The sequence below is a fragment of the Perca fluviatilis genome, chromosome 12, assembly GCF_010015445.1.
Source record: "Perca fluviatilis chromosome 12, GENO_Pfluv_1.0, whole genome shotgun sequence".
In the NCBI taxonomy this organism is placed as follows: Eukaryota; Metazoa; Chordata; class Actinopteri; order Perciformes; family Percidae; genus Perca; species Perca fluviatilis.
The window spans coordinates 33,032,262-33,054,035 of NC_053123.1; the positions used below are offsets into that span (position 1 = coordinate 33,032,262).

General features: G+C 37.5%; 3 protein-coding genes across 3 annotated transcripts; all 3 read right to left on the minus strand.

Moving 5' to 3' along the window:
• Positions 1-644: 644 nt before the first annotated feature.
• On the minus strand, positions 645-1,391 carry LOC120569240 (putative olfactory receptor 13C6). The gene has a single exon (XM_039817039.1). The coding sequence runs from the start codon at positions 1,389-1,391 to the stop codon at positions 645-647; it is 747 nt and encodes a 248-aa protein (XP_039672973.1).
• An 8,883-nt stretch (positions 1,392-10,274) lies between these two features.
• On the minus strand, positions 10,275-11,201 carry LOC120569399 (olfactory receptor 13C2-like). Its single transcript, XM_039817272.1, has one exon. The coding sequence runs from the start codon at positions 11,199-11,201 to the stop codon at positions 10,275-10,277; it is 927 nt and encodes a 308-aa protein (XP_039673206.1).
• A 3,901-nt stretch (positions 11,202-15,102) lies between these two features.
• On the minus strand, positions 15,103-16,029 carry LOC120569400 (olfactory receptor 10A7-like). Its single transcript, XM_039817273.1, has one exon. The coding sequence runs from the start codon at positions 16,027-16,029 to the stop codon at positions 15,103-15,105; it is 927 nt and encodes a 308-aa protein (XP_039673207.1).
• Positions 16,030-21,774: the final 5,745 nt, after the last annotated feature.

Sequence of the window (21,774 nt, forward strand, 5' to 3'; positions counted from 1 at the left end):
CTTATTTTCATTCAAAGTACAACAAACCTGCCAACTGCATTTATAATACATTAGTATTAATTCATATTGCATTTTCATATAATACTCAATGACAAATACAGTTAATATTGCTGAATTTTAATATTTAACATGATCAATGTAACGAGAGCCAATGATTTGCTAATAAAGAGTTGACAGTAACGTGAAATACTGAGAGAAGTCTACATGCCAGTTGTGATAAATTGATAATGTAAAATTTTATTTTTATTTTGTATAAATACAGAAATTAGCCATTACATTGTTCAAGCTTTTTTTTTTCCATGACAAACAGTGAATCTCTTTTTAAAAGTAAAGAGACGTCTTGCTGTTATGGAAATAAGTGCACACAATGAATACCTTTCAACTATTCACATCCCTGCATGATTCCTTCAGAAGAAATGCCTGTACATTAGTAATCAATAGTAAATAAATTAGTAATCAGTGTTATTACATCAAATAATTTTGGCTGGACACAACAACCTTTTGAGGTGTTTAGAAATTTCTTTCATTTTTAGCCCATATATGAGTGGATTAAACAAAGAATGATACAAAATTGTTTGTAACATCATTATTAAGTGTGCAGTTTTGGAAAAATTGGATTCTACTCGAGCTATACTGATATCATATCACATAAAAAGCATAAAACAAAGAACAAGTCGGGGTAAACAGGTCTCTGCTGCTTTTTTCCTGACTTCTCTACAACTTCGATAAGTTACTATAAATATCTTGATGTATGTAAAGATTATGAAAAGCATAGGCAGAATTGAGAGATCTACTAAACTAACCACACCAAATATTGTTATTACTCTTGATGTCACACACTGAAGTTTGTAAATTGAATTGTTACAAAATATTCCTTTTAAAGTTAAATCACTCAGTTTCGCTTTAGAACTCAATATTGTTGGGACTGCAATATGACAAGCAGGCAGAAGCCAAGCAAACAACAGGAAAATACTCACTGTGGTTTTTTTCATGATAGTGTGATATTGCAGAGGTTTACATATGGACACATATCTGTCATAGGCCATGACTGACAACAATAAGAATTCAGAACCGCCAAAAGTATAAAATATATAAAATTGAAAGAGACAGGCTGAATAAGAAATTATCTGTTTTTCAGATAAAAAGTCAATCAAAAGCTTTGGGTAGATATTAGTGCTGTAAACAACAGAGTTCAGTAACAAAGCTGCAATGAAAATATACATAGGCTCATGGAGGTTTTGGTGAACCCAGATAAGGTACACAATAGTAGAATTACTGCAGATTATTAGAGTATATACTATGAACATAATAAAAAAATAAACATATCTGTATTTGTTAACTTCCACGTGCCCATCCAGAGTTATATAAGTTACATTTGCCTCATTATCCATTAATGTTGTCTAAAACTAAATGTTCAAATGTTCAGTAATAAAACAAACAATTTTATAACAAGCATGAATTCCTAAAAAGAACTGTCACTTTCATGATAACACCAACATCCAACTTGTACTGTAATGTCTTACCCATTCATAGATACCTGACATTGAATGTTACCTGGTGTGTGTTCATTTCCAAAATTAAGAAAGTGAACTGTTTGAGTCTGTGGAAAGTATTTATGAAATTGCTTTTCCCTCCAAGGAGCTCATTAAACTTTCCACCAGTAGTTACTAATATATATATATATAATTTCATCAAACTCTGGAGGCCTGAATTCACATCATTGTTTGACCTCTTTTTCTTGACCATTTGCTCCATTACGTCATCTTTCCAACTTAAAATATTGTCTGTGCTAGTCCCGTCAAGACTTCAACCAGGAGAACGGGGTTTGTGTCTTTTGAAAATAACAGTAAACAGCGACATATTTTTAACATCACGAAACAAAATGAACTACGTCACATTCTGCATCATTCTGCTTCTATGAGGTACTTTGAGCTCTGGCCGCGTGGCGGCCCACAGCAGGGACTACAAACCCGCCGCTGCCCTGACAGAGCTCCAGGGCCTGGAACTCCCCTCTTCCTGCTAGCTAAACGGCCCGGGGTGAGAGTGAGAGCACGGCCAGCGAGCTTGTTACACGCAATCTCTTACCACATTTACACATGTGCACATATTATCAAACGCCAACATCTAACTAAACGTCTTATAAGGTTAACAACGTGTCCGATTTCAAGTTAATGCATATTTGTGGGGACTAGCTAGGTGTTTTGTTAGCTGCGGCTGTCCCTTCAAGTCTAGCTATATGTAGCTACAAATCACGGATAGTTAACTTCATTTTCGGCATAATTTGAGTGTATTTACAGTTTGAATTTCGTCACGCCACTTACACAACATCTAACTAAATGTCTTATAAAGCTAACAACGGTGTCTGATTTCCAGTTAATGAATATTTGTGGAGAGTAGGTGTTTCGATAGCTGCAACTGTCCCCTTCAATTATAACTAGACTGCTGTAGCTACAAATCATGGATATTTAGCTTCATTTTCGTGTAATTCGTGTAAAGTTTACAGTTTGAATTCCGTACTACAGATACGTTATAACATCTACCTAACGGTTTTATAAAGCTAACAATGGTGTCCGATTTCAAGTTAATGAATTTTTGTGAATTCCAGAGGAATTATAAGAGAGGCATAGCTCTCATTGATAGAGCTACATCCAGCCGTAGGGCTCTATCAATGAGACCGCACAGGAGCGTTTATTTCCCCAATCGTTTGTTTAAATAACTCAACACATTATAATTACACACATTAAAAGATTAACTGGATCAGATTGCTGGCGTAACAAGCTCTCACTCACACACACCTGGCATTAGGAAGAGGGGAACTGCAGGCCCTAGAGCTCTGTCAGGGCAGCAGCGTTTAGTAGTCATTCACCCACAAAGCAGTGACTTTACGTGGGTATGAAGTGCTGTGGGCTGCCAGTCTTGAAGGAGCTCAATCGAGCTCACAGCAGGCCGGGGTCTGTGAAGGAAGGCAGGCCAGGCGACGAGTCAGCAACACAGGCAACACCGGCAGCTGAACTGCGACACACAGTCGGACAAAATTTGCAATTAGACATACATTTTTGTAAAACGGCCCATATTTGACCTCTACATTGTTGATTTCTCGCATAAAAAAGTCTCAGAAGTGAATTGAATGGTAAAATAGCAGATGAACAACAGATGAAATACTATATAATTTCTGAGATCTGCACGACATAGAGTCAGAAGACTAACTGATCTCAGGTCAGTTGTGTAGCCTATGTAAATGTTGGGGCGTGACAAGGAGAGAGACTAGAGCCAAATGAGGAGGAGCCGCAATAGTTGACGTCAACTATGGGGCTCGTTGAGCTTCACCTGTTTTCAGAGGCAGTTTCAAATTGTGAGATTTGCAGAGAAAAGATGTCAATGGGATTTAGAGGTTCTATGTATGTCCTAGTTACCCACTAAACTGTAATTATTCAACTATGACAAGGTAAAATCAGTTTTGCATTCTATCACCCCGTTAACCCCACCTACAGCCTTTCCCTAACCCCAAATGGTTTTACCCTGCATGATATAAAAGTGACATCAAGTGTGTTGTGCCTCGTGTGTAGTTTCTATTGTTTGAATGTTTAAGTACTTCTTCTTCTTCGTCTTTTTTTCTTGTAGGAAAATCTTACCAAATGAATTGCAGAATGCCATTAATGAATTAAATGTAAACAGTGGTACTTGAGGGGCTTGCTGGATAGGGTTGGGTACTGTTTGGATTTTTTCTGATTCTGATGCCGAACCGGTATTTTTAAAACGATTCCGATTCCTAAACCGATTCTTGAAAAACTGAAAAATTAAATCAAAGAAAGGCTCTTTATGGAGTTTTTTTTTTTTTAATTGAAAATTATTTAAATTTAACAATATTAACGTTTTAAAGTACTTATATATATAATAAGTAAACCTAAGTCACCTAACACATAACTACAATAATTTAACAATAACTAACAGTTACACTTTTAACAAGTAACAACAAAATAAATGTTGAGTTGGTATGCCAACCAGCTTCAAACTTTAGCAGTTCTTTTGCAGAATAATGACCATATTTATGGTCTCTGGCAATATAATACTAACCTGACTCCGCCAGATGGATCGCTTTGCCTTTGCTCGGCATATCCATCTGGGAACTTTCCGTTGGAGAACCTTTGGGAAGGGGTGAAAATACTGGTTAGCTGATTGGATAAACCAGTAATAAATAAACCTATAAACCTACCTAACCTATCACCACCTATGTTGGCGATAGACGGGCCAGATCAACCAGTCATATCAAACTCTTGCTGAAACCAGTCGGGAGAAGAGCAAAAACATTTTTTCCTCCGAGAAAAGCCTCCAGTGCTGTTTTTTGCTCTTCTTTCAATGAAGGAATACTTTCTAATTTGGATAAAACTTGCACGATACCTACGCTCATCTCATCTGTGGAGGCTGCCATGTTGTTTAGACTGAACAGTCACTTCTCGTTGCATCACACCTAAATTCGCCTCAAAACCAACGCTGATTGGTCGTTTAGCGAACGGCTCCAAATATTCTCTATCTCAAGATGCCAGATTGATCTGAGAGGAGAAAACTGGAGAGATCTCGCGAGATCAGGACAGTCTCACAAGGCTAATACACTACACCTCTCCTGACTTATGGCATGTCCTGCACAGTGGAAAACTCTCTCAGATGGTGTCCAAGAGGCCTGTACACAGAGGTATGAGTTTCAAAGGACAGACAAGCTAGCAGAGCAAGTGTAACATGTTTACTAGCGATCACTAGCGATATATATATATATACAGTGCCTTGCGAAAGTATTTGGCCCCCTTGAACGTTTCGACCTTTTGCCACATTTCAGGCCTCAAACATAAAGGTATAAAACTGTAATTTTTTGTGAAGAATCAACAACAAGTGGGTCCCAAGTATGAAGTGGAACAAAATTCATTGGCTATTTCAAACTTTTTTAACAAATAAAAAACTGAAAAAGTGGGCGTGCAAAATTATTCAGCCCCTTTACTTTCAGTGCAGCAAACTCTCTCCAGAAGTTCAGTGAGGATCTCTGAATGATCCAATGTTGACCTAAATGTCTAATGATGATAAATAGAATCCAGCTGTGTGTAATCAAGTCTCCGTATAAATGCACCTGCTCTGTGATAGTCTCAGAGGTCCGTGTAAAGCGCAGAGAGCATCATGAAGAACAAGGAACACACCAGGCAGGTCCGAGATACTGTTGTGGAGAAGTTTAAAGCTGTATTTGGATACAAAAAGATTTCCCAAGCTTTAAACATCCCAAGGAGCACTGTGCAAGCGATAATATTTAAATGGAAGGAGTATCAGACCACTACAAATCTACGAAGACCCGGCCATCCCTCTAAACTTTCAGCTCATACAATGAGAAGACTGATCAGAGATGCAGCCAAGAGGCCCATGATCACTCTGGATGAATTGCAGAGATCTACAGCTGAGGTGGGAGACTCTGTCCATAGGACAACAATCAGTCGTATACTGCACAAATCTGGCCTTTATGGAAGAGTGGCAAGAAGAAAGCAATTTCTTAAAGATATCCATAAAAAGTGTCGTTTAAAGTTTGCCAAAAGCCACCTGGGAGACACACCAAACATGTGGAAGAAGGTGCTGTGGTCAGATGAAACCAAAATCAAACTTTTTGGCAACAATGCAAAATGTTATGTTTGGCGTAAAAGCAACACAGCTCATCACCCTGAACCCACTATCCCCACTGTCAAACATGGTGGTGGCAGCATCATGGTTTGGGCCTGCTTTTCTTCAGCAGGGACAGGGAAGATGGTTAAAATTGATGGGAAGATGAATGGAGCCAAATACAGGACCATTCTGGAAGAAAACCTGATGGAGTCTGCAAAAGACCTGAGACTGGGACGGAGATTTGTCTTCCAACAAGACAATGATCCAAAACATAAAGCAAAATCTACAATGGAATGGTTCACAAATAAACATATCCAGGTGTTAGAATGGCCAAGTCAAAGTCCAGACCTGAATCCAATCAAGAATCTGTGGAAAGAACTGAAAACTGCTGTTCACAAACGCTCTTCATCCAACCTCACTGAGCTCGGAGCTGTTTTGCAAGGAGGAATGGGCAAAAATGTCAGTCTCTCGATGTGCAAAACTGATAGAGACATACCCTGCCGCGACTTACAGCTGTAATCGCAGCAAAAGGTGGCGCTACAAAGTATTAACTTAAGGGGCTGAATAATTTTGCACGCCCAATATTTCAGTTTTTATTTGTTTAAAAGGTTTGAAATATCCAAAAAATTTCGTTCCACTTCATGATTGTCTCCCACTTGTTGTTGATTCTTCACAAAAAATTACAGTTTTATATCTTTATGTTTGAGGCCTGAAATGTGTCAAAAGGTCGAAAAGTTCAAGGGGGCCGAATACTTCGCAAGGCACTGTATATATATATATATATATATATATATATATATATATATATATATATAACTTGATTTCACATCATATCACCCAATTGAACATGTGTTACGGTAAGTGAACTTTGGAATGACTAATTTTGATTGATTTTGAAATTGCTTCATACGCAGTGTTCGTAAGAAACTTGCATTTCAGCTTATAGTTTTGATTCTTGACTGTTGTGATGTTGTGTATACAAAGGCATTTAAGACAATTCTTGTTCCACTTAACACAGCATGAAATAGACTGCAAATTTGTCCTTGCATTTCATTTTCTTGCTCGCCACTGAACAATGTATAATGCACTGAATGTTAGACACATTCATTGGCTTCAACGTGTATTTTAATGTTTTCATTTCAATTATTTGCACTCTGATCAGCTCTATTTCTATGTCCCTCCTTTTATGAAACAATTTGCAAAAGAACTTTTAAGTTTAATTCAATTCAATTCAATCATTAGCAGTGGCTGCTCGACAGTGGCGAGGAAAAACTCCCTTTTAGGAAGAAACCTCAGCAGACCCAGACTCTTGGTAGGCGGTGTCTGACGAGGTCGGTTGGGGGTGTGATGAACAGTGGCACATAATAGTCACATTAAAGATAATGGAACAGTGACTTCGAAGGTAGTCGTTGTAGTTCATGTTATAGCAGGGCACATCTTGGCATACTGAGTAGTGCAGTCTCCTATACTGGATCATGACTACTCTGTGCATATGAACATCGCAGCAGGGCATTGCAGGATGAAAAGTGGGACTGCAGAGCATGGGTGGATGCAGCAGGATGCAGCAGGACGCAGCAGGATGCAGCAGGACGCAGCAGGACGCGGCCGGGCATTGCAGGGAATCGCAGAGCTATGCTATACATAAGGACTCCGGGGAGTAAAATCCCCAGAGCTAGGTTAGTAACAAGCAGTTCTGGGACAGGATGCATACAAAAGGAAACAAATGAAAACATTGATGAGAGGCTGTACTGGCCTGCCTCCCTCTACTCTCCATATATTATTGATTATATGATAAATAAATCTGATGATTACGAAGAGGAGCAGATGGGCTGGGTTAGGCGGACGCTGCAACCCCTCACTCCTTAACTATAACCTTTATCAAAGAAGAGAGTTTTCAGTTTACTCTTAAATGTGGTGACGGTGTGTGCCCCCCGAACCCAGACTGGGAGCTGGTTCCACAGGAAAGGAGCCTGGTAGCTGAAGGCTCTGGCTCCCAGTCTACTTATAGAGACTCTAGGAACCACAAGTAACTCTGCATTCTGGGAGCGCAGTGCTCTAGTGGGACAATTAGGTACTAAGAGCTGTTCTAGATAGGATGGTGCTTGACCATTTAGGGCTTTGTAGGTCAGGAGAAGGACTTTAAAGTCAATGCTGAATTTTACAGGAAGCCAATGCAGAGTAGCTAATATGGGAGAAATATGATCTCTTTTCTTAGTTCTTTGTCAGAACACGCACTGCAGCATTCTGGATCAGCTGAAGAGTCTTAACCCCCTGATGCTTGAATTTATTCACAATTATATAAACAAAATATTATGTGTGTTTCTGGCTCCAAGCTGATGCTAAATTAAGTTGAGATTGTTAATTTGTCTATAGCATATGGAATAGATATAAATTTAGGTATGATGCAAATTAGCGACAACAGGCATTATGGTAAAATTAATAAAACACATAGTAGATTTCATTCATGTCACAAAGTTGTTAGAACTTCTAAACTGTAATTGACAAATACATGGATCTTGACGACGGCGAGAAAGAAAACACTCTCCTACTCCCTAACATTGACAGTAGTTTCTTTAGGGTTAGTGGTAGGTTTAGGGGTAGGGGTAGGGTTAGGGGTAGGGGTAGGGTTAATTCCGCTTCCGTGAACCGGATGTAACTCCCACTCTGACCGGTACTACGAGAAACCAGTGCATGCAAAATGTTTCGAGGTATGTATCGCATGTAAACAAACCGGCATTGGGAGGAATACACACGCTATCTCGCCTGCAGTCGGAATGGAAGGGGTTTGATGCAAATTAGCAACAGTCGGCGTTAAGGAAGCTGTCACTGTTTTTATAATGACTGTATTTGGTGATCCACTCACACTGTAATGTTTATTGATTTATTTATATTGTGGTTGTGATGTTTTAACCCTCCTAATGTACGTGTTGATGTTTTTTTTTCTTTTTTACAGTTTTATGTATGTTGCATTGATTTTGTTGTGCTATATGTTGGGACTCCCTTGAAAATGAAAAAATATTTTATAACGATGGACTCTAAGCTCCAAAGACTGTACATTTTATTATGCTTATCTACAATAAAGCTTTGCATATCTACAAACAAGTCTCTCCTGATTGAATTGTTTTGTTTTTCACAGTTTTAACGATTTTGTTGTGCTATATGTTGGTACCTCCTTGAAAATGAGATGATACATCTCAAGAGGTTTATGCTAATAACTAAATTTGAACTAACTTCTGTGTTGACTTTTTTTTATTTATTTTTTTTGTCATCTTCTATTTGTTTTTTACTTTCTTTTTGTTATGCAATGTTGCTGTACAGCACCTTGTCACCCTTGATTTGAAAGGTGTTTTTTGAATAAAGTTTACCTCTTCGCTTACTTTTTGTAGCTGACAGGATCATAATGTGGAATTATATGACGACTTCAAAGTTGTAACGTTCTCTTTTTTGCTTTAGGGTTAGCAATGACACTAGCATGTTTTGACTCGTGATGGTGCCAGATATTAGCATCCTAAGGACATTCAATTCAATTTGGCTGTACTGTAATGTTTATTGCTTTATTTATACTGTGGTTGTGATGTTTTAACCCATCTAATGTATGTGTTGATATGTTTGTTTTTTTGTTTGTTTTTTACACTTTTATGTATGTTGCATTGATTTTGTTGTGCTATATGTTGGGACCCCTTGAAAATGAGATGATACGTCTCAAGGTGTTTATATTAATAACTAAATTTAAACTAACTTCTGTGTTGACCTTTTTTTGTATCATTATTTTGTTTGTTGTTTTTTTCAGTGTCATCTATCTTTTTTACTTTCTAATTTTATTCAGTGTTGCTGTACAGCACCTTTTCACCTTTGATTTGAAATGTGTTTTATAAATAAAGTTAACCTCCTCACTTACTTTTTGCACCTGACAGGATCATAATGTGATATTATATGATGACCTCAAAGTCGTAAATTCTCTTTTTTTGCGTTAGGGTTAGCAATGACACTAGCATGTGTTGACTTGTGATGGTGCCTGATATTAGCATCCTGAGGACATTTGGGGCTTAGCCTTGACCTCTGTTGTGTAATCCTGCCCATTCAAATGTTTTTTTATAAACAAGCTCTAATTTGAGGCTTTTTCATGCACTGTGGTACCTTATTTACATTCTAAGTACAACAAAATTCCCAGTGTGAATCAATTTATTTTAACTGTGAATAAGAAAATTGTCAGATGGCCACCGGACACCCTCATAAGTTGAGCATCAATATTAAAGTCATAGCTTGAAGTGAAAAATAAGGATTTACTCCTGAGTCAGAATGTGTTACACTGAAAGACAAAAAAACATCAGTTAACACCAAATATCATTGTTAATCAAAACAACTTAGTTTTCTAATTACATTTATGACAAAGTAAAATACAGAAAAATCTACAAATCAGCTATTACATTGTTCTAAATCATGACACCTTTCTGTTGCCATAACAAACAGTAAAGAGTCTCTTTGACAGTAAATAAACAGTACTGTGTATTTACAACAGTCCATAACAGTGCTGTTTGTTATGGAAATAAGTACGTACATTAAATAACTTTCAACAATTCACATCTAAGCATGATAATTTCAGAAGAAGTGACTGTACATTAGTAATCACTGTTATTACATCAAATAAATTTGACTGGACAGAGCAATCTTTTGATGTGTTTAGAAATTTCTTTCATTTTGAGCCCGTATATGAGTGGGTTGAACAAAGGATGATACAACATTTTTTGTAACGTCATTATTAAGCGTGCAGTTTTAGGAAAATTGGATTCTACTCGAACTATACTGATATCATATGTAGTCAAAATGGATAAACTGATTAAAACCAACAGGTGGGGTAAACAGGTCTCTGCTGCTTTTTTCCTGACTTCTCTACAACTTCGATAGGTTATTATAAATATCTTGGTGTATGTAAAGATTATGAAAAGCATAGGCAAAATTGAGAGATCTATTAAAGAGACTACACCATGAATAGTAATTACTCTTGATGTTACACATTGAAGTTTGTAAATTGAATTGCTACAAAATATTCCTTTTAAAGTTAAGTCACACAGTTTTGTTTCAGCACTCAATATTGTTAGGACTGCAACATGACACGCAGGCACAAGCCAAGCAAACAACAGGAAAATACTCACTGTGGTTTTTCTCATGATAGTGTGATATTGCAGAGGTTTACATATGGACACATATCTGTCATAGGCCATAGCTGACAACAGTAAGAATTCAGAACCGCCAAAACTATAATACATATAAAATTGAAAGAGACAGGCTGAATAAGATATGATCTGTTTTTCAGATAAAAAGTCAATCAAAAGCTTTGGGTAGATATTAGTGCTGTAAACAACAGAGTTCAGTAACAAAGCAGCAATGAAAATATACATAGGCTCATGGAGGTTTTGGTGAACCCAGATAATGTACACAATAGTAGAATTACTGCAGATTATTAGAGTATATACTATGAACATAATACAAAAATAAACATATCTGTATTTGTTAACTTCCACATGCCCATCCAGAGTTATATAAGTTACATTTGCCTCATTATCCATTAATGTTGCCTTCAACTAAATGTTTTGAAAATGTTGAGATGTAATAAAAAAAGCAATTTTATAACAAGCGTGCATGAATTCCTAAAAAGAACTCTCACTTTCATGATAACACCAACATCCAAGTTATACTGTAGTGTCTTACCCATTCATAGATGCCTGACCTTGAATGTTACCTGGTGTGTGTTCATTTCCAAAATTAAGAAAGTGAACTGTTTGAGTCTGTGGAAAGTTTTTATGAAATTACTTTGCCCTCCAAGGAGCTCATTAAACTTTCCACCAATAGTTACTAATATATAAAGTACTTCATTAACCTCTGGAGGCCTGAAGTCACAGCATTCTTTGGCCTCTTTTTCTTTACTATTTGCTCCATTACGTATTATTTCGAACTTAAAATATTGTCTGTGATAGTCCTGTCAAGACTTTAACCCAGGTCCTTGTCTTGTCTTGTTTGAAAATAAAAGTAAAGAGCGACATATTTTTAACTTCACGAAACAAAATGAACTACGTCACATTCTGCATCACTTGCGTAAAACAGAAGTGAGGTAACTTAACAAATGTAAAGATTGTAACCCCACCTACAATATTTCCCTTACCCCAAATGGTTTTACCCTGCACGATATAAAAGTGACATCAAGGGGCCCTGACGAAGCGTCAGAAGTTGGAAGTGAGATTTGGGCCTAAGAAATATGCCCTTGTTCAATAAAAGACAATTAATGGTAGCAACCTGGTCCAGATTACCTACATCCAATATCAGCCATTGCAATCCTGTCCAAACAAACACAAGTGTTTTGTGCCTCCTGTGTAGTTTCTATTTTTCAGTGTTTACCTACTTCTTCTGTCTTTCCTTTTTGTAGGAGAATTTTACCAACTGAAGTGCAGAATGCCATTAATGAATTAAATCTAAACAGTAGTACTTGATGGGCTTGATGGATAGAAAACAGGTTTATTAAACTATCTTCCCATATTTTATGTATCCACTGCTGATGTATCAACATCTTTGTTTCATGTGCGTTACTAGCCATCTGCGAATGTGCATTCATCTTCAACAATAAATTTATAATCAACTTTCATATTATCTCAGGGTCAACAATATCCTATCACCACTCCACAACTACCGCCCTACTTAAATTTACCATTGATTTGTTCCGTGCTGCAGATAATGGTAAACCCACAGGTGCCATCTTTATTGATTTAACTAAAGCTTTTGATTTTGTTGATTACCATCTCATTTAGATAAGCTTCATGCTATCTGAAAATGCAGTTCTGTAATTCAATTAAAATTTGCTTAACAGAAACAATGTGTCAACCTTAACATAAGTAAATCTCATCTCTTAATTTAACTGGAACATGTGCCCCTGGGCTCAACATTGGGACCACTCCCGTTCTCTTTTCATGTGAATAATTTATCATCAATTTGCATTACCTGTTTTGTACGACATTATGTTGACACTGTTTTATTTATATATATATATATATATATATATATATATATATATCAGCCCGGTCTCATGGCAGTTCGTGTAAATGTTATTGTAATCTATTGATACGTGTTCACTGAGACGTTTTTGTCGGTTTTTACGTGGCGGACAACACGAAAATGTGAAGTAATGTAATTCAATGGGAAGCATATTTTGTTGCCACAGCACGAAAATGGTAGGGAGTAATATAAAAAGCTAAAAATCCGTGTAGGGAGGTTGGTCGGGGTGGTGGATGGGTCAACCAACACAGGACTTTCACCCGGGCGAGTGGGGATCGCGTCCCGTGTGTGGTGCTTTGTTTGGCGTTTTGTCCCGCGTGTTACTGTGGTGCATCTCCCGGCATTTAAGGCGCCCTTTCACCATAAGGTTTTTCCTAAACCCAACCCCTGCCATCCCGTTTTGGTGGCGCCTCCCCAGCGGGGCGCCTCGCGGGCGCCCCCCGGCTTATGGAGCGTCCTTTTCGGCCACCTCCCGGCCGCCTCATCCGGCGCGTCCCCAGCGTGCTGCCTCGCAGGTGCCTCCCGGCTTATGGAGCGTGCTTTTCGGTCGCCTCTCGGCGTCCTTTCCCAAAGAAAATAACTTGACATTTACACATAAAAAACGAGAAAAATAACGTGACATTTACACATAAGAAACGAGAAAAATGTCTACGTGAACACGAGAAAAATAACATCACATTTACACGTAAAAAACGAGAAAAACGTCTCCGTGAACACATATCAATAGATTAAGAATAATGTTGACATTTACACGAACTGCTGTGAGACTGGGTTGTATATATATATATATATATATATATATATATATATATATATATATATATATATATATATATATATCTTCAGATTTGACAACCAAAAATTCAAGTTTCTCTTCAATCTGATTTCAACATCTTACAAGTTTGGCTTTTACATAATACACTATTGCTCAAGAAAACAAAGTCAAATATTATGATCTTTGGTATCAAACAGAAACTCAAATCCGAACTTGGGCGTGTGTAATAACCTGTAATGTTGAAAATCCTCTGCATAAAGTTGATAGGATTAAATATCTTCGTGTATGGCTTGATTCCGAACTATCATTCAAATCACACATTGAACATGTGTTACAAAAAGTGAACTTTGGAATTTATTAAACAATTTGCAAAAGAGCTTTTAAGTTTAAAGCTCCAGCAGATTGGAATCATTTGCCTGTTGGTTGAAGATCCATTTCCATACTTGGTATGTTTAAGCATGCCCTGTCTTTTCACTTTAAGATGGAATGCTATTGTTATTAAGGAAGCTGTTGCTGTTTTTATAATGTTTGTACCTGACTGTATTTGGTGATCCACTCGCACTCTAATGTTTATTTATTTATTTATACTGTGGTTGTAATGTTTCGATCAACCTAATGTATGTTCTGATGTCTTTTTTTGTTTTTTCCTGTTTTATGTATGTTGCATTGATTTTGTTTGTGATATATGCTGGGACCCCCTTGAAAATGAGATGATACATCTCAAGGTGTTTATATTAATAACTAAATTTAAACTAACTTCTGTGTTGACCTTATTTTGTATCATTATTTTGTTTGTTGTTTTTTTCAGTGTCATCTATTTTTTTTTTTACTTTCTTATTTTTATTCAGTGTTGCTGTACAGCACCTTTTCACCTTTGATTTGAAATGTGTTTTATAAATAAAGTTTACCTCCTCGCTTACTTTTTGCACCTGACAGGATCGTAATGTGGTATTATATGATGACCTCAAAGTCGTAACATTCTCTTTTTTTGTGTTAGGGTTAGCAATGACACTAGCATGTGTTGACTCGTGATGGTGCCTGATATTAGCATCCTGAGGACATTTGGGGCTTAGCCTTGACCTCTGTTGCGGAATCCTGCCCAATCAAATGTTTTTTTTATAAACAAGCTCTAATTTGAGGCTTTTTTATGCACTGTGGTACCTTATTTACATTCTAAGTACAACAAAATTCCCAGTGTGAATCAATTTATTTTAACTGTGAATTAGAAAATTGTCAGATGGCCACCGGACACCCTCATAAGTTGAGCATCAATATTAAAGTCATAGCTTGAAGTGAAAAATAAGGATTTACTCCTGAGTCAGAATGTGTTACAGTGAAAGACAAAAAAACTTCAGTTAACACCAAATATCATTGTTAATCAAAACAACTTAATTTGCTAATTACATTCATGACAAAGTAAAATACAGAAAAATCTACAAATCAGCTATTCCATTGTTCTAAATCATGACACCTTTCTGTTCCCATAACAAACAGTAAAGAGTCTCTTTAACAGTAAATGCAAAGTACTGTGTATTTACAATCCATAACAGTGCTGTTTGTTATGGAAATTAAATACCTTTCAACAATTCACATCTCAGCATGATTATTTCAGAAGAAGTGACTCTACATTAGTATTCAGTGTTATCACATCAAATAAATTTGACTGGACAGAGCAATCTTTTGATGTGTTTAGAAATTTCTTTCATTTTGAGCCCGTATATGAGTGGGTTGAACAAAGGATGATACAAAATTATTTGTAACGACATTATTAAGCGTGCAGTTTTAGGAAAATTGGATTCTACTCGTGCTATACTGATATCATATGCACTCAAAATGGAGAAACTGATTAAAACCAACAGGTGGGGTAAACATGTCTCTGCAGCTTTTTTCCTGACTTCTCTATAACTTCGATAGGTTATTATAAATATCTTTGTGTATGTAAAGATGATGAAAAGCATAGGCAAAATTGAGAGATCTATTAAAGAGACTACACCATGAATAGTAATTACTCTTGATGTTACACATTGAAGTTTGTAAATTGAATTGTTACAAAATATTCCTTTTAAAGTTAAGTCACACAGTTTTGTTTCAGCACTCAGTATTGTTAGGACTGCAACATGACACACAGGCACAAGCCAAGCAAACAACAGGAAAATACTCACTGTGGTTTTCCTCATGATAGTGTGATATTGCAGAGGTTTACATATAGACACATATCTGTCATAGGCCATGGCTGACAACAGTAAGAATTCAGAACTGCCAAAACTATAAAATATATAAAATTGAAAGAGACAGGCTGAATAAGATATGATCTGTTTTTCGGATATAAAGTCAATCAAAAGCTTTGGGTAGATATTAGTGCTGTAAACAACAGAGTTCAGTAACAAAGCAGCAATCAAAATGTACATAGGCTCATGGAGGTTTTGGTGAACCCAGATAATGTACACAATAATAGAATTACTGCAGATTATTAGAGTATATACTATAAACATAAAAAAAAAAAAAAATTTTTTTTTTTTTTTACCCCCCCCATGCCCATCCAGAGTTATATAAGTTACGTTTGCCTCATTATCCATTAATGTTGCCTTCAACTAAATGTTTTGAAAATGTTGATATGTGATAAAAAAGACATTTTATAACAACATTGAATGTTACCTGGTGTGTGTTCATTTCCAAAATTAAGAAAGTGAACTGTTTGAGTCTGTGAAAAGTTTTTATGAAATTGCTTTGCCCTCCAAGGAGCTCATTAAACTTTCCACCAGTAGTTACTAATATATAAAGTACTTCATTAACCTCTGGAGGCCTGAAGTCACAGCATTGTTTGGCCTCTTTTTCTTGACCATTTGCTCCATTACGTAATCTTTCCAACTTAAAATATTGTCGTAGTCCTGTCAAGACTTCAACCAGGAGACCGGGGTTTGTGTCTTGTTTGAAAATAAAAGTTAACAGTGACATATTTTTAACTTTACGAAAATGAACTACATCACATTCTGCTTCATTTGCATAAAACAGAAGGGAGGTAATGTAACAAATGTAAAGATTTTAGTCCCATCTACAGTCTTTCTCTCCCCTACCCCCACGCTGTTCACGCGACAAATGGTACAAAAGGGTGCCAAGCAGGTTTTTTTTTGTTCCAAAGCGCAGGAGGTGCAGGTAAGAGCGGCAGAGAGTGACAGGTGGCGGTTCTGACTAAGCGTCAGAATTTCACAATTTGGGAGGGAGAAGTTGTTGTCATCACAAACTTCAGGCCTATAAAATGTGCTCTGGTTAAGATGGCATTAATCAACACAAGGTCAGTGAAATCTAGGCTTAACCTTTGCAGTGCCTGCCACCTTCTGGCACTATCTTCCTGTAGTTATAAAAATGCCGTCAGTCAATGGTTTTAAGAAGCTGTTCAAATCTGCTTCATAAGAACTTTGTCCTGTGAAGCATGTCATGCCTCCTGTGTAGTTTCTGTTGTTTGAGTGTTTAAACTACTTATTCTTCTGTCTTTCTTTTTAATAGCAACATTTTACCAATTGAAGCTTAGAAATGCCCTTCATGAATTAAATGTAAACAGTAGTGCAGGGCTTGATGTATCCACTTGCTGATCTGCTATCTGGAAATGTGCATGCATTATGCATTATGCATGGTGGTGGACATGGCACAGTGGATAGAACACATACCTTTGGTGCAGGAGATTTGGGTTCAATTCCCACTGTAATACATCAACCAATGTGTCCCTGAGCAAGACACTTAACCCCTAGTTGCTCCAGAGGTGTGCAACCTCTGATTAATAGCAATTGTAAGTTACTTTGGATAAAAGTGCCAGCTAAATGACATGTAATGTAATTATTCCACTCCATAAATGAGGTTATGTACTTGTTTTGAACAATTATAGACCTGTATCCATTATATGTTCAACTGCTAATGTCTTCTAAAAATCAATTTATAATCAACTTTCATAATTTCGTATTAACAATTGCTATTACCATTTCTTCCTGGCTTCAGGTTTCATTATTCCACAACTGCCGCCATACTTATTACACCAGTGATTTGTTCTGTGCTGTAAGTAAGTAAGTAAGTAAGTAAGTAAAATTTATTTATAGAGCGCATTTCACAGATATAAATCACAAAGCGCTTTTACAAGGTACATACACATATAATTGGGAAGAAAATACAGCATGACATGAGGAGAGACGAGGAGAAAAAGGCAACTCCCAGACTATGCCCCTGAATAGGGGTACAGTGTGGGAACAGGAAAAAACACCTCAGCACATAAGCACACAAGCAATACCATTTGCACAGCTGCACACCACATAACAGTACATTTGCACTGCTGCACATAACACAACATAACAATATAACATGACCGCAGACGGGGGTGGGATGATGGGTGCATCGGGATGGGGATCATGGAGTAGAGGTAGTCCAGGATAGGCAAACAGACATCTGGTCCTGCAGCCAAACAAAGGCGCTGGCCCCAGACCTGCCCGCCTGACTGGGGAAGAAGCGTGAAGGCGCTGGATAGGGGCTGGGGTGTGGTTGCAACTCTGTATGTATGTCAAAGTTTGTGTATGTGTAGGCCTGATTAGTCAAGCTACGTCTGGCCCCCGTAATCTGGTTTACTCATACCGCACGATATTTTCGGTGAGCACAGCCGGTTGCCATGGAGTAAGCCCTGAAACAGGACCCAGTACGAGTCAACAATCAACAGGTGTCTGTGGGAGTCGGGTGGGGAAAATGAAGAGTGTGGCTTGCTGTAGTGCTCCAAGTCGGAGTGAGTATTCAACACCGGCCTTGGCCAAGGCCAGCACTGGTTCAGGAGCCGAAAAGATAAGGTTGGAGTTTGTTTTGTCTTGGGGTTGAGGAACCGGCAGTTAGTCACTCCCGACTTCTCTGAAATGTCCCCTCTGGTCTCCGTAACGATCAAATTTCCTTGCCAAAACCATGAGTTTCCCCAAGATGTTCTCCAGCTTGTCCAGAGCTGACTGTCTCTCCAAGATGGTATCCAATTTTGGGCCCATGATAATCACAGTATCCAATTTGTGGCTCATGGAGTTCAGAGTCACAATTTGAGTTCCGACAGCTCTGCCCACAGCTTCAACCATGACGGGCAGCCTGGTGCTGCAGATAATGGTGAACCCACAGGTGTCATCTTTATTGATTCAACTAAAGCTTTTAATTTTGTTGATTAGTATCTGCTTTTAGATAATCTTCATAATCTTGCCCTTTTTAAAAAATATTTTTGTTTTTTTTAATATTTTTTTTTTCAAAAAAAAATTTTGCTAAATTGAAGTAAATCTTATCTGTTAAATAAACCAGGATAAGTGATTAAGCCGGGATATTCAGGTTATCCTGGATGAATTTAGCTTTGACTTGGTTGCACAAAAGCAGGTTAAATTAAACCCAGCCAAGTAACCATGGCGATTTATTCTTTGCAGCTAGCCTGCTTCAGAGCAGGCTAACAGGCAGGCTAAGATTAATCCTGGAGTCTGATGTGTTAAATCAGCTGACGCTCTGATCCGAAATATACGTGTTTAACAGTATATACATGTATATAGTCTAATAAGCACGGTGTCTTTCCCCCGGCTCAGATCGGTTAAATCAAAGGTAAACAAAAGATGCACTATACTTAACAACCTAATTGGAATTAAAACGACTGCAATGATAGAACAAAATAGGAAAATTAGATGTGGACTATTAAATATTAGATCTCTGTCTTCTAAAGCAGAGCTGGTAAATGATTTGATATCAGATAATACAATTGATTTATTTTGTCTTACTGAAACCTGGCTGGGCCATGAAGACTATGTTAGTCTAAATGAAGCGACTCCTCCTAGTCATATTAATACTCAAATTCCTAGAGGCTCAGGCCGAGGAGGGGGAGTTGCAGCCATCTTTGATTCAAGCCTGTTAATTAATCCTAAACCTAAACTAAATTATAACTCATTTGAAAGTCTTGTTCTTAATCTTCAACATCCAAAATGGAAAACATTACAGCCAATTATATTCGTTGTTATTTACAGGGCTCCAGGTCCGTATTCTGAATTTTTATCTGAATTCTCAGAGTTTTTATCATGTTTAGTCCTTAAATCAGACAAAGTACTTATTGTAGGTGATTTTAATATCCATGTGGACGTTGAAAATGACCTTAGTTATTAGCCTTAGTACTGCTTTCAACTCATTACTGGATTCAATCGGTTTCAGTCAGAGTGTGCACAAGGCGACGCACTTAACCACACCCTCAACCTTGTGATGGTATATGGTATTGAAATTGAGGATTTAATAATATTTCCGCAGAATTCTGTATTATCAGATCATTCTTTAATTACTTTCGAATTCTTACTACCTGACTATACTAAATTAGATAAAAGCTTCTACACTAGATGCCTATCTGACAGTGTTATAGCTAAATTTAAGGAAGATATTCCAACAGTATTTGACTCTATGTCATGCCTTAACATAACAGAGGACCTTTATGTTAACCTCAGTCCCTCTCAAATTGATACATTTGTAGACGGTGCTACGACGTGCCTACGGACGACCTTAGACTCTGTCGCTCCCCTAAGAAAGAAGATGATGAAGCAAAGGAAACTAGCACCGTGGTATAACTCCCAAACTCGCAAATTAAAACAAATCTCGCTTAACCTCGAAAGTAAGTGGCGTTCTACCAAAGTGGAAGAATCCCGTTTGGATTGGCAAGAAAGTCTCAAAACCTATAGGAAGGCCCTAAGAAAGGCCAGATCAGACTATTACTCTTCACTAATAGAAGAAAATAAGAACAACCCAAGGTTTCTTTTCAGACAGGTAGTCACAGCTCCAGTGAGCCAACTATTCCTCTAGCTCTGAGTAGTGATGACTTCATGAGCTTCTTTAATGATAAAATTATAACAATTAGAGATACAATTCATCACCTTTTGCCCTCAACTTTTAACAGTTCACCTTTAAATGCAGGACCGCTAGAAAGAACGACTAGTCCCGACATATACTTAGACTGCTTTTATCCTATAGACCTCCAACAATTAATGTTAAAGATATCCTCAGCTAAGCCATCTACCTGTCTCTTAGACCCCATCCCAACGAGACTACTCCAAGAAGCGTTACCCGTGGTTAACACTTCATTACTAGATATGATCAATATGTCCTTATTAACAGGTTATGTACCGCAGTCATTTAAAATAGCTGTGATATAACCTCTTCTGAAAAAAACCACCCTCGATCCTGAGGTCTTAGCAAACTATAGACCTATATCTAACCTTCCCTTTCTATCCAAGATCCTTGAGAAGGTGGTTGCTTATCAGTTATGTGATTTTCTACATAGCAATAGTTTATGTGATGACTTTCAATCAGGATTTAGAAAACATCATAGCACAGAGACGGCACTGGTGAAAATTACTAACGACATTCTAACTGCTGCAGACAAAGGACTTGTCTCCATTCTTGTTTTACTAGATCTTAGTGCTGCATTTGCCACTATTGACCATACACCTGTTGCAGAGATTGGAACACTTAGTTGGCATTAAAGGAATTGCTCTAAGCTGGTTTAAGTCCTATTTCTCTGATCGATCTCAATTTGTTAATATTAATGATAAATCCTCCAAGTACGCTAAAGTTAGCCATGGCGTTCCACAAGGCTCAGTGCTTGGACCAATTCTATTCTCCTTATATATGCTTCCTCTTGGTAATATTATTAGGAAACACTCAATTAACTTTCACTGTTATGCGGATGACACCCAATTATACTTGTCAATCAAACCAGAGAAAACTAGTCAGCTAGTTAAACTTCAATCGTGCATTAAAGATATAACATCCTGGATGACCTATAATTTTCTGTAAAGTGTCTCGATATAACTCTTGTTATGATTTGATACTATAATAAAATTGAATTGAATTGAAATTGAACAGTTATTCCTTTGTCTTCTGAATGTGTTCTGCTTCATTTTATTAACATGCATTACTTGTAACTATTGCTGTCACGAGTTTGATTTAAATCCTACTACTGCAGTTGTTGAGATGGTAATGGTAAAAAGTGGGACGATATGGAGGAAATGGGCTTTTCCTCCGCTGCTGTCCCCGTGAAATGTGGCCCCGCCCGTGCAACGCGGGGAGGCGGGGGAGGCACGGGGATCCTCCCACACGGTGCAGCGGACTCTAAAAGCGGACTTTTTGCATCAATAAGGACGACAATGGCACCTGATCAAACATCCTTTTTTACCAAATGGGACTGAGAATGTGTTGGAATGCCACAAAGCTTCTTAATCATTTTATTTTGGTGCTGTCACTTGTCATCTTCAAGCTTGGGAGAAAAAAAAAAAAAACATGAATAATAACTTAATTGT